Source organism: Rhagoletis pomonella, unplaced genomic scaffold (genome assembly GCF_013731165.1).
Source record: "Rhagoletis pomonella isolate Grant_MI unplaced genomic scaffold, Rhpom_1.0 Rhpom_scaffold_05048, whole genome shotgun sequence".
NCBI lineage: Eukaryota > Metazoa > Arthropoda > Insecta > Diptera > Tephritidae > Rhagoletis > Rhagoletis pomonella.
The window spans coordinates 1-13330 of NW_023463596.1; the positions used below are offsets into that span (position 1 = coordinate 1).

Below are 13330 nucleotides of genomic sequence, written 5' to 3' on the forward strand. Positions count from 1 at the left end.
TCAACGGTAGAAGAACCCGTTATCCACGTCAAGACCGAGGAATCGCTCAATGCCACTGAACCGCCCGCCGATGAGACCATCACTGTTGTCGGCGAAGAGTTTTCTTCAACAGATGGATACGCCATATCGATCATCAAAACAACAACGAAAAAGATATCAACTTTAACTACGCGTACTAAAATAATTAGAATCATCGATGGAAAGGAGGAAATTGTTGAGGAAGCAGAAACCACACAGAAAACGCCAAATGAATCGGTAGAGCAAACTATTAGCATCGTTGAAGGTAAATCGGTACCGCTACCGCTGCCACATGAGATGCATGAGCCAGTTGCGGAAGTCATCAGCGTATCCGAGGACGAACCCAAAACAGAGACCTACTCTAGAACCACTACTGATGGTAATATAACCAAGACAACTACTGTAATAAGGCGCAAAATTGTTACGAAAATCATCGACGGTAAGGAAGTGCTAATCGAAGAAGGTGAGGATGTAAGTCCGGTTGAAAAGATAGTCAATGTAGTGGAAAGAGAACCGGCGTTCAAGCTGGAAACCATGACGCTAACGCCTACTAGTGAAGAGGCTAAAGTGCCTATTGGTACGAATGAGCCAGCGCAAGAGCCAGTTGTCGAGTCAGTTGATGCAGTTGTAGAAAAGAATGTAACAACTCATATCACAGATTTTCCCAATGCTGAGAAACTGACTGCTGAACAATCGCAAAAAACGTCAAAGAAAGATAAGAAGGAGAAAAAGAAAAGTAAACCAGAAAAGGAGACTAAAGCAGCAACAGTAGCGCCGGTCACAGCAGTTACTGAGGAAGTAGTAGTTCCAGCAGAATCACAGAGCGGAACTCATATTTTGGCTGAAGATAAGCCTTCTGCGGTTATCGCTACAACGGAACTAACACCGCGGCAAACTGAAACAACAGTAACCGTGACGGAGGAAACAAACATCCCTAAACCGTTCAGCAATGTCACAGTAGTACCCTTAAGAAAGTCACCGAAGCAAGTTGCCTTCGCATTAGATATTGATGAAAGAGAACCACTTGTTGAGTTCGCTGCGCCAACTCCCACTGAGCGCATAGACGATGTAAAAAGATTGACAAATGACTTTTTAAGCGGCGAGAAGCAAACGCAACTGTCACCGAGACTGCAAGTAACCGACTTAGACGCCGATGCTAAATCGATTAACGCGATTGTGCAGAAAGTCGCCGAAATAACAATTACAGAGCAACAGCCTGTATTAGAAACCACAGAGCCCCTGAATGAAATAAGTGCAATACCAAATAGAACAGAAGAACAACCGGCAGAGGGCGCAAGCGGGGTGGTGAAAACCACCACTGTACGCAAGACGAAATTCGTCAAGAAGATAATGCAGAAGAAACCAGCGTCACCAGAGTCACCGGAGCCACAGCCAACGGCGTCAGAAACAGCAGAAGACATTGACGTGGCAGAGGAAGCGAAGGAAGAATCGAAAATTGAGAAATCAGAATCAGTTGTGCGCGAAGTCGATGACAGTGGTGTGATAAAGACCACCAGAGTACGTACAATGAGCATCAAGTCACAGAATGTTAACGAAGCTACGGAAATCGGTGAAGCTACGCAAGTAGTGGAAGAAAAAGAGTATCCACCAGCACGCGTGGAGGAGGAGCAGAGCGCCATTGTAGATACACCTGATGCATACGAAATCAGAAATGTATTGCCCACAACTGAAAAATACGCCACAGATCAAACAATTGCCGGCGATGTGGTTAAAACCATACGCGTACGCAAGACAAAAACAGTTAAAAGAATAACACAAAACGTTGAAGAAAGCAGCAGCGAAAAGAGTACGACGACGGCGAGCGAGAATACTGCAGACGAGACAGCTGTCGTTGAGCCCACCGACGAGCATGAAAAAGAGAACGGTGGTGTAGTAAAAACTGTGACTGTGCGTACGACAAGCTTTATTAGACGCATACCATACGATTCTGTTTCCGCCAACGTCAGCGATGAAGCAGCGCATACGAAAACGAGCGAAGAACAGCTACGAAACTCGCCAATTGTTATTGAAGAGCCTAGCGAAAGCTCAACCACTACAACGCAAACTGATGGCGCTATTATAAAAACCACAACCATACGTACAATGCGATTGAATAAGACAATTGCTTCAGATGGCCGTATATTTTTGAAAGAGGTAGATAATCCAGATGACGTCATAGTAACATCCTCAGTTGAAATGCCCGAACAGGCTACAATGCCGGTTGTGAAAACCATTGACGTCAGCTCATTGTCTGAACCTTTGCCAACAGCATATGCACCAACTGAAAGCAGTGACAATGTTTATGTACCAAGTGGTATTGATGAGGTTCAAATTGTTGATTCAGCCAATAGCGAGCAAGTAGAATCAAAGAAGAGTACTGTCATTGAAGTTGTTGATATTGACACTAAAGTGTTACCAAATGTTGAGGAACAGAAAGCGCACCAAACACAACAGAAAAGTAGTACGGAGACCACAAGAACCACCTCAGACCTTATAGTTACCAATAAGACGCTAACCACACAATCTAACGAACAAACAACAAAATCTACCACTACCGTTACCAAACGTACTCGACTAACCACACTACAAAGAGCTAGTTTTGAAACACAAGACGGTGAACCGCTAACGCTGGTTGACGAAAGTTATAACGGTCTTCCCAAATCGGGTGAAGTGCGAAAGATTGCACTCATAACGCATGAAGAGACATACAAAACCCCTAAAATGAAAATGCATTTCAATTTCCCACCAGTTACCCTACAAGTTACAGAAACATTGACAACACAGTTGGAGAATACAGCTCAGTCAAGCGCGGGCACAAAGGTTGTAGAGGAAGAGGTTAAGCTTGAGACAGGCACAGAATCAATTATACACAAGATAATAGAAGAGCAGGTGACAGCGGAGGAGGTATTAGACGAGCGCAGTAACGTGAAAGTAGAGGAAGGTGAACAGGTTTCCAGTGTGACGGTTAGTAGTGAAACCCCTCAACTGGAGGATGTGCTGCCTACCACGGAAGCGGTGACTAGGTTAGCAGAGCCTATTGTAATAGAAAAAGTAGTAGAAAAGAAAGATGAAATTATAGATCAGTTAACCACAGAGAGTGTAGTAGAGAAACGCATTACAGAAAGCAGCGAGTACAACGAGAACACTTCATTAGCTACTATCGTAGAAGGTGTTTCCTTAGTTACAGTGAATAATATTGCCATACCCGACAGAGCGCCCACAGCAAGCGATACGCAAAAGGATGAAAAGTTAGCAGAGCTCACTGTACAACAAACACAGGCTGTAGACACACCAGACTTTGTAGCAGAAATGACAGCTGAAGAGCAAGAATTATTTGAGGACATTAAGAAGAAACTCGCTAAGAAAGATAAGAAAAAGCGACCAGCGCTACCAGAAGACTTTTTCAAACAGCAAGAGTTAGATAGAACGGTAGAACTGCTAGCTGAAGAACGTTTAGCAAGCAAGACTAGTGAAGTAGGCGAGCAACCGGAGGCACCACAAGTAGGTAGGACTGCCGTTGAAGAAGCGCGCGTGGAACGCATTGAAACTGAGTTTAAACAAAATATTTTCCTTGACTTGGTTGAGGATAAATCGCTTAAGATTAGGGAAGTTAGTAAGAGTGAGGAAGCGTATCACGAGCTAGTTGAGCGTGAGGTACCCGCACACGACGACACACCACTCGAGCCTAAGGCAGAAACTAAGGTTGAAGAAGAAGAAGTGCAAGTAGTACACACCAAATTACCTGCAACCGCAGAACCCACTAACAATGCTATTGCTAATGAAATACCTGCTGCAAAACCTAGCGCAAGCGTGCTAATCGAAGAAACTAGCGCCCATACTTACAAACCTAGTGAACCCCAAATAGTAGAATTATCACAGAAAGACGAAGCTAAGCCAGTTGTCGACGCACCTACTAAGGTCATTAGTGTAGTTTCGAGTGATATTCCTTTGTATTACGATGTACCAAAATATGATGTTTCTACGCTAGCACAAGCTGAGGTGAGATACCAAACACTGCAAGAAAACGTTAAATCACCGGAAGATGAGGAGCCCGCTGTAAGGCACGTAAGTGATATAGACGAAGAAAATTTAATTGAAAAGGTTGCAAAGACTCAGTTAGGGGTTAAAGAAGATGAGTTAGTTTCGAAAACCGCCGCCACCACCGTGACTACTAAGGTCACAACCTCGTCAACAAGTGAAGAAATCGCAGACATGCAAGCTTCGCAAGTCAAGCACGTCGAACCGAAACTCGAATTGGCTACCGCAGTTGCGGAAGTCAAGCCAGCAGAAATAAGCGAATCTTTCGCACCAGCTGAAAGCAAGGAAGAGTCGAACACAGATAAATCTAGGCAATCAATTACCTCGACCACAATTCTAACGACTGCAGTTGCTGCAACGGCAAGTGTACTAGAAAGCGTTAGCAATTACTTCAACTACGAAACTCCGAAATACAATGTTGAGGCGATTAAGCAGGCAGAGAAACACTTTTTGGACACTGTTGTGCAACAGAGTGTTGATGATCAAGAGATCGTTGAAGAGAAAGCGAAAGAAAAGCTTGAAGAAGTGAAAATAGTTGACAAACCACTTAAAAAACCAATGCAAGAGGTTGCTGAAGTAAAGAAACTAGAAGACAAACCAATCGAAACATTGAAAGAAGAAGAAAAGTCTGAAGAAACAGTGTCGCAGGAAAGCTCCGCCACTATTACTACAATCTCTACTGTTACAGAAACAGTGGAAGTAAAGGCTTCTGAAAGCAAACCCGTTAAAGAAGTTCCACTAGCGGTCGAAGAAGAACACATTGCAAAGGTTGAGCAAGCAAAACCAGCAGATACTCCAGTTGAGCTTTCGGCGGAAGAAGTTGTTGAAGTGAAGACTATTCAAGAGAACCCTGTCGAATCAGTTAACGAAGCGCCCAAAAAGCCTGCTTATGCTGGCCTTCCAATTGATGAGTCTTCCAGCATCTGGATGGATGTTCTGGACGAACCCATGGTGCTGTCAGATGAAGATGAGAAATCTGAGGAAACGGTAACCCAGACCACCACTACAATGACTACCAAAACTAGTGTTGTCACTGAAGTCGAGGAAACCAAAACTCTTGAAACCAAAACCGTGGAAGAAATTTCTAAAACGGTCGAAGAGAAACTGTTGGAACAGGTTGGGGAAGTGAAACCGGTTGAGATCCCAGTAGAACCTATAGCAGAAGTTACGAATGTGGTCGAAGAGAAACAAATCGTAAAGGCTGAGGAAGTGCAATCAGTTGTGGCTCCAGATAAAGAAATTATCGAAGTGAAAACTATTGAAGAGAAACCCGTGGAAATAGTCAAAGAAGAACCCAAGAAGCCAGTTTATGCCGGTCTTCCAATCGACGAATCTTCCACAACCTGGATGGACGTTCTGGATGAGCCTATGGTTTTCTCTGACGAAGAAGAGAAACCTGAAGAAACTGTGTCTGAGACCACTTCAACAACTTTTACCGAAACCACTGCTGTAACCGAAGTAGAGGAAGTAGAAGCTTCTGAACCCAAGTCTGTACAAGATGGTCCTCAAATGGTGGAAGAGAAACTGTTCGAAAAAGTTGAGGAAGTTAAATCTGTTGAAACTCCAGTAGAAGAAATCATCGCAGTGAACACTGTGGAAGAGAAACCCATCGAACCAGTGAAGGACGAACCAAAAAAACCAGCTTATGCCGGTCTTCCAATAGATGAATCTTCCACAACTTGGATGGACGTTTTGGATGAGCCTATGGTCTTCTCTGATGAAGAAGAAAACTCTGAAGAAACTGTAACTCAGACTACCACAACAACTGTCACCAAAACCACTGTTGTAACCGAAGTAGAGGAAGTTAAGTCTTCTGAAACCAGCTCAGTAAAAGATATTCCTCAAGCGGTCGAACAGGAACCATTAGAAAAGATGGAGGAAGTGAAACCAGTTGAGACTTCAGTAGGGGGAGTTAAAACTTCTGAAACCACTTCTGTAAAAGATATTCCTCAAGCGGTCGAAGACAAATCGATCGAAAAGATTGTGGAAGTTAAACCAGTTCAGATTTCCGCGGAACCTGTAGAAGAAGTTCCCAAATTGGTTGAAGAGAAACCGTTTGAAAAGGTTGAGGAAGTAAATTCTGTTGAGATTCCACTGGAAGAAGTTATTGAAGTGAAGACTGTTGAAGAGAAACCCGTCGAACCTATAAAGGAAGAACCCAAGAAACCAGCTTATGCCGGTGTTCCAATAGACGAATCTTCCACAACCTGTATAGACGTTCTAGATGAGCCTATAGTCTGGTCTGATGAAGATGACAACTCTGTAGAAACCGTGACGCAGGCTACCACAACAACAGTCACCAAAACCGCTGTTGTAACTGAAGTAAAGGAAGTTGAAGCTTCTGAAATCAATACTGTAAAAAATATTCCTCAAGCGGTCGAAGACAAATCGATCGAAAAAGTTGTGGAAGTTAAACCAGTTCAGATTTCCGCGGAACCTGTAGAAGAAGTCCCCAAATTGGTTGAAGAAAAACCGTTTGAAAAGGTTGAGGAAGTAAAATCTGTTGAGATTTCACTGGAAGAAGGTATTGAAGTGAAGACCGTTGAAGAGAAACCCGTGGAACCTATAAAGGAAGAGCCCAAGAAACCAGCTTATGCCGGTCTTCCAATAGACGAATCTTCCACAACCTGGATGGACGTTATGGATGAGCCTATGGTCTTATCTGATGAAGAAGAAACATCTCAAGAAACGGTGTCTCACACTACCACAACAACCACCGTTGTTAGTGAAGTAGTAGAAGTAAAGCCTGCAGAACCAAAACTTGTAGAAACAGTTTCAGTAGTGACCGAAGACAAACGGATCGAGAAGATCGAAGATGTGAAGCCAGTTGAAGAAACGCCCATTAAGCCTGCTGTGGTGTCTGAGAGTGTTAAAGATACCGAAACTATTGGTATCGATGAAATCCAGCATGCTCTATCTCAGATTACCACCATAACCAGTTCCATGTTTGAAGCTATAGAGCAAAGTACTGCGGGTATGTTAGCGGTAGATGAGCAACCTAAACTGCCTACTGTAATGAATGAAGAAAACCAACCAGTTGACGACAAAACCAAGAAAGAGAAGGTTGTATCTTTCGTGGATGAGGTTAAAACTGAAAGTACTGTTAAGTCGGAAAATGAAAACAGCCTTGAAAATGTACCACTCGCGCCAGAGATAACAGCACCTCCAGTAGATGGTTATGGTAAAGAGAGAAGCATCAGCGAAAGCGACCTGCTGATTGTGTCGAAGTGGTCCGATAGCAAGCCATTACCAGAAGAGAAGTCTGTTATTGATACGTGGTCAAGTGTGTTAGAAGATACAACACCTGTTCAACCAAATATTGCATTTACGTCCAAATTGTCACCTAATGCACCCGAATTTACACCATCCTACCTGCGCCAAACGGATGCTGATGAAAATGTGGTTTTCTTAGAAAACGAAAGAAGTGTTCATACCCAGAAAGTGCAGAAAAAATCCAAACAACAAAAGAGAGAAGAGAAGTCGCATAAAGAACAGCCAGAAGAGAAAATTAGTGAGAGGCCTTCCCAACTCAATGCCGATGCTCCGGTATTTAAACTTCCTGAGGATACAAGAGACTCAAAGGCGCCGAAGGGTAAATCCTATGCTGATATCGTGTTTGGTGAGCATTCGCATGTAGGGGAAACGAGCACAATTCAAGCTGTGAGTGAAGACAAGAAAGTGCCTTCCGAAAAACCAGCTGAACCTGAGGTTACACCAGTCGAGCAAGTCAAACGAAAGGATGAGCCGCAAAAGAAAACAAAGAAAGAAAAATGTAAGGCTGAGAAGGTAGAAAAGGTCGTAAAAATCGTAGAAACTATGGAGAAAGAGGTGCCAGAAAATATTACTGCTGAACTTGAGGAGAAGCCAGAGCCTGCCGTCTTAGATGAACCACAGAAAGAACCTCAGAAGGAACTCGAAACTACTCGTGCACCATTAATGTCATGGTCATCTATTGTAAAGAAACCTGGTGAATGGGTGGATGACATCGTTAGTAAAACGAAGAAGGTGTTTACCGAGAGCGAGAAAAAAGCGGCTGTGGCAGATAAGAAACCAGCTAAAGAGGTGTCAAAAGAAAAGCCAGCAGCGCCAGAAAAGGAGCGTAAGCCTAAAAAATCCAAGAAAAATAAAAACAGAGATGTTTCCATTGAACCAACCAAGCCAGAAGAAGAAGAAGAGCCCGTGTATAAGCCGACTAAGGCAGAAGAAGTAAAGTCCACAGAAAGTGATGAATCCGATGAGATAAAAGAAAATAGTCAGATTCCAATTACATCAGAAGAAGAGACCCATGGCGCAGTTGAAGCGCCAGCTGTGCCTGCAAACATCGCTCCAAAACAATCGCAGCCAGGCATAGTATCTTGGGCTTCACTAGTAAGCAGACCAGGCGAGTGGATTGATGAAACCATTACGAAACATAAAGCACCATCAGAACCATTGCCTAAGGTCGAAAAACCGAAGACTCTAAAGACAAAGGAAAAGGAAAATAAAGATAAGAAACCAAAATCAAAACCTGAACGTATTTCCAAAAAGACTGACACTCATATCGAAGAGCAAACTGAATGGACTGAGGTAGTTGCTATTACCGACGCTGTTGCGGAAATTGAAGCAGCAGTGGCAAAGGTTGTCGAGAAGCCAGAACTACAAATTGAAACAAAAGAACCCGTAGCGCCTCCAAACCCACAATTCTCTTGGGCAGCTTTAGTAAAACGACCAGGCGAATGGGTTGATGATATAAAAAAACGTAAGAAGGCAGAGAAAGTAGCTGAGCCTGAGCAAATTGTCGTTGAAGCACCAAAGAAATCTGAAAAGTTTAAGAAACCCAAGCCTGTGAGCAAGAAAGTAAAGGAACGTACCGAAGCGCCTAAAGAAAGTACTCAAAAGGATGTATCACTGCCGACAACATCTGACAGTGACTCTGAAAGATATGAGAAATTGCCTGCAACAGAGTCCAATACCTTAACTTGGGCTAAGATAGCAAGTCAAAAGGAGGTTGAGCTTAAAGACACCGCACAACCAAAAGAAATTGTGAGTAAGAAAGATTTGAAACAACGAAAAGAAGTTTCACAGCCGAAAGAAAAGCCGCAAGAAACTTTGAGTACTAAACAAGCGAAACAAATAAAAGAAATGGCGCAGCCAAAAGAGAAGCCAGCTTCGAAACCTACGGCAACCCAAGAGGTTGAAATATACTCCGATATCCCCGCTGTTCCTACTAAGATGTCCTGGGCTACAATAGTTAGTCAATCTACTACAGATTTCATTAGTAATGAACGCAGTCGACCAACGTCTAAAGCGGAGAAGGTAAAAGCTATACCACAAAAGAAACAGCCAATTGAAAGAATTGAGCGAGCTGTCTTTGAGAGGCCGGCGGTTGAAGCTTCGGCGCAAAAAGAGACTTTCGATGATTTTGAATGGAACAAAGTCTCTGAGAGAGTTACTTCGACTTACGACCACCCCGAAGATAATGATGGTTTTGCCGGGCAGAATGAACCCAAATCATGGAAGGATATGATTGATGAAGACGACGACCTATTTTCGTATGATGTTCCCGCTGAGGTGCAAAAGCCTACTGAAGAAGTCTTTGAAAAGACCGACGAAAATGTGTCCAATGTCACCTCGACCATTACCACTACAACAACGGTCGTTAGTAAAACAAAAACTGTGGAGGAAGTTCCGCAAGCGGTCGCAGAGAAACGAATCGAAAAGATTGACGACGTAAAACCAGCTGAGACGATAGTAGAAGAAGTAGTTGAAGTGGAGACTGTTGAAAAGAAACCGGTCGAGCAAGCTAAGGTTCCTGATATCAAACCTGTGGTGGAAATGCCGGAAGAAGTTGAAGAGAAACCGTTGGAAAAGGTTGAGGTAGTAAAACCAATGGAGACTTCAGTGGAAGAAGTTGTTGAAAGGAAGCCTGTTGAAGAGAAACCCGTTGAACCCCTAAAGGAAGAACCCTATAAACCTGCATATGCTGGTCTTCCAATCGACGAATCTACAACCACCTGGATGACTGTTCTGGATGAGCCTATGTTCTTGTCTGATGAAGAGGAAAACTCTGCAGAAACAGTGACTTCGACAAACACAACAACTACTATTACAACCACTGTTGTAAGTGAAACAAAGAAAGATAAAGAATCCGAAAGCAAACCATTCGAAGAAGTTCCCCAAGTGGTCAATGAGAAATCAATCGAGAAGTTTGAACAAATTGAACCAGTTAAGAGTCCAGTTGAACCTATAGAAAATGTTCCGAAAGTGGTTGAAGAGAAAGCAATTGTAATCGAAGAAGTTCTGCAAGTAGCCAAAGAAACACCAAAAGAAAATGTTGAAAAAGAGAAGCCAGTTGACAGCGCGGTGGATGAAGTTGTGGAAGTAAGGACTGTTGTAGAGAAACCAGTCGAACCAGCGAAGGAAGAACCCAAGAAACCTGCATACGAGGGTCTTCCTATTGATGAGTCTTCCAGCACCTGGATGGATGTGCTGGACCACGAAGAAGAAAAAGCTGAAAACGCAGTGTCACATACAACCACGACAGCTACTACTGCGACCACCATTGTCACTAAAATATTGGGTGTAAAGACTCCTGAAACCAGACCAGTCGAAACAGCTCCGCAAGTAGTTGAAGATACACCGATCGTAAAGATTGAAGAAGTTATTGAGTTTAAGCCTCTGGAAGACAAACCCGTTGAACCAGCTAAGGAAGAACCCAAGAAACCTACTTATGCCGGTCTTCCTATCGATGAGTCTTCAAGCACCTGGATGGGTGTGCTAGACGAACCTATGTTCTTATCTGACGAAGAAGAAGCATCTCAAGAAACAGTATCTGAGACCACCGCGATAGTTACTAATATATCCACCATTGCTACTGAGGCAGTGGAAGTAAAGACTCCTGAAACCAAACCTGTCGAAACACCTCCGCAAGTAGTTGAAGATACACCGATCGAAAGGGTTGAAGAAGTTATTGAGGTTAAGGCCGTGGAAGAGAAACCGGTCGAGCCAGTGAAGGAAGAACCCAAAAAAACCTGCTTATGCCGGTCTTCCAATCGACGAATCTTCCAGCACCTGGATGGATGTTCTGGACGAACCTATGTTCTTATCTCACGAAGAAGATGCATCTCAAGATACAGTGTCTCAGACCACCGTGAGAGTTACTACTACGTCTACCATTGTCACTGAAGCAGTGGATATAAAGGTTCTTGAAACCAACTCACTCGAGACAGCTCCGCAAGTAGTTGAAGAGAAACCGATCGTAAATATTGAAGAAGTTATTGAGTTTAAGTCTCTGGAAGACAAACCCGTTGAACCAGTTAAGGAAGAACCCAAGAAACCTGCTTATGCCGGTCTTCCTATCGATGAGTCTTCAAGCACCTGGATGGGTGTGCTAGACGAACCTATGTTCTTATCTGACGAAGAAGAAGCATCTCAAGAAACAGTATCTGAGACCACCGCGATAGTTACTAATACATCCACCATTGCTACTGAGGCAGTGGAAGTAAAGACTCCTGAAACCAAACCTGTCGAAACACCTCCGCAAGTAGTTGAAGATACACCGATCGAAAAGGTTGAAGAAGTTATTGAGGTTAAGGCCGTGGAAGAGAAACCTGTCGAGCCAGTGAAGGAAGAACCCAAAAAACCTGCTTATGCTGGTCTTCCAATCGACGAATCTTCCAGCACCTGGATGGATGTTCTGGACGAACCTATGTTCTTATCTGACGAAGAAGATGCATCTCAAGATACAGTGTCTCAGACCACCGTGACAGTTACTACTACGTCTACCATTGTCACTGAAGCAGTGGATGTAAAGGCTCTTGAAACCAACTCAATCGAGACAGCTCCGCAAGAATTTGAAGAGAAACCGATCGTAAATATTGAAGAAGTTATTGAGTTTAAGTCTCTGGAATACAAACCCGTTGAACCAGTTAAGGAAGAACCCAAGAAACCTGCTTATGCCGGTCTTCCTATCGATGAGTCTTCAAGCACCTGGGCGGGTGTGCTAGACGAACCTATGTTCTTATCTGACGAAGAAGAAGCATCTCAAGAAACAGCGTCTCAGACCACCACGACAGCTACTGCTACCATTGGTACTGAAGCTGTGGAAGTAAAGGCTCCTGAAACCAGACCAGTCGAAACAGCTCCGCAAGTAGTTGAAGATACACCGATCGTAAAGCTTGAAGAAGTTATTGAGGTTAAGGCCCTGGAGGAGAAACCCGTTGAACTCATTAAAGAAGAACCTAAGAAACCTGCTTATGCCGGTCTTCCTATCGATGAGTCTTCAAGCACTTGGATGGATGTTCTGGACGAACCTATGTTCCTATCTGACGAAAAAGACAAATCGGAAGAAACAGAAACTACGTCCACCATTGTTACTGAAACAGTGGAAGTAGAGGCTCTTGAAACCAACTCAATCGAGACAGCTCCGCAAGTAGTTGAAGAGAAACCGATCGTAAAGATTGAAGAAGTTATTGAGGTTAAGGCTCTGGAAGAGAAACCCGTTGAACCAGTGAAGGAGGAAGCCAAGAAACCTGCTTATGCCGGTCTTCCTATTGATGAGTCTTCCAGCACCTGGATGGATGTTCCGGACGAGCCTATAGTCTTATCTGACGAAGAAGATAAACCAGAAGAACGAGTGTCTCAGATCACCTCAACAACTACGACAACCACTGTTGTTACTAGAGCAGTGGAAGTAAAGGTTCCCGAAACGAAATCCGTCGAAGACGTCACTCAAGTGGTTGAAGAGAAACCCATCAAAACGGTCGAAGAGGTGCAGACACCTGAGACTCTGGTGGAAGCAACTGTGGAGGTGAAGACTGTTGATGACAAACTCATCGAACCAACACCCACTTCTTCAGCTGTGGTAGTTACTGATAAAGTTGTAAATAAACCATCCAAAAAGTTAGAAGAATTTAAGCACGAAGCTACCACTGTGGAGGTCAAAATATCCGAAGTTAAACCCCCTGTGTCAATCTCAAGTTGGGTTGATATTGTTTCCGATACCATTGAGCAAGGAAAGCCTTTGAAAGCAGATAAATTGAAAAAGAAAAAGACCGGAAAAGAAAAGGTTGAGGCGCTTCAGGAAGATGAGCTACCTATACGAAGCGATACTCATAAAAACGTTACCTTCATTGATGAGGAAAGAAAAGATTCGACTTTGTCATCAGTCCAAGTTGTGAGGAAACCGGTTCCAAAGGAATTGGATGTGCCTAAACCGACTGTGTTGCCAGGCTTTTCATGGTCTGATGTTGTAAGGCAAAACAACCAAGAATTACCTAAACAGACGACCGTTTTT

The 13330-nt window shown here is 43.5% G+C and overlaps 1 protein-coding gene across 1 annotated transcript; it reads left to right on the forward strand.

Moving 5' to 3' along the window:
- Nucleotides 1-6: 6 nt before the first annotated feature.
- Nucleotides 7-13324, forward strand: LOC118754984 (titin-like; the record flags this gene model as incomplete). The annotated part of the gene is given in 3 exon segments (XM_036489847.1): nucleotides 7-11048; nucleotides 11050-12125; nucleotides 12408-13324. Coding segments are annotated over 3 exon segments (12726 nt in total), but the record flags the coding sequence as incomplete, so codon positions are not given.
- Between the last annotated feature and the right edge of the window lie 6 nt (nucleotides 13325-13330).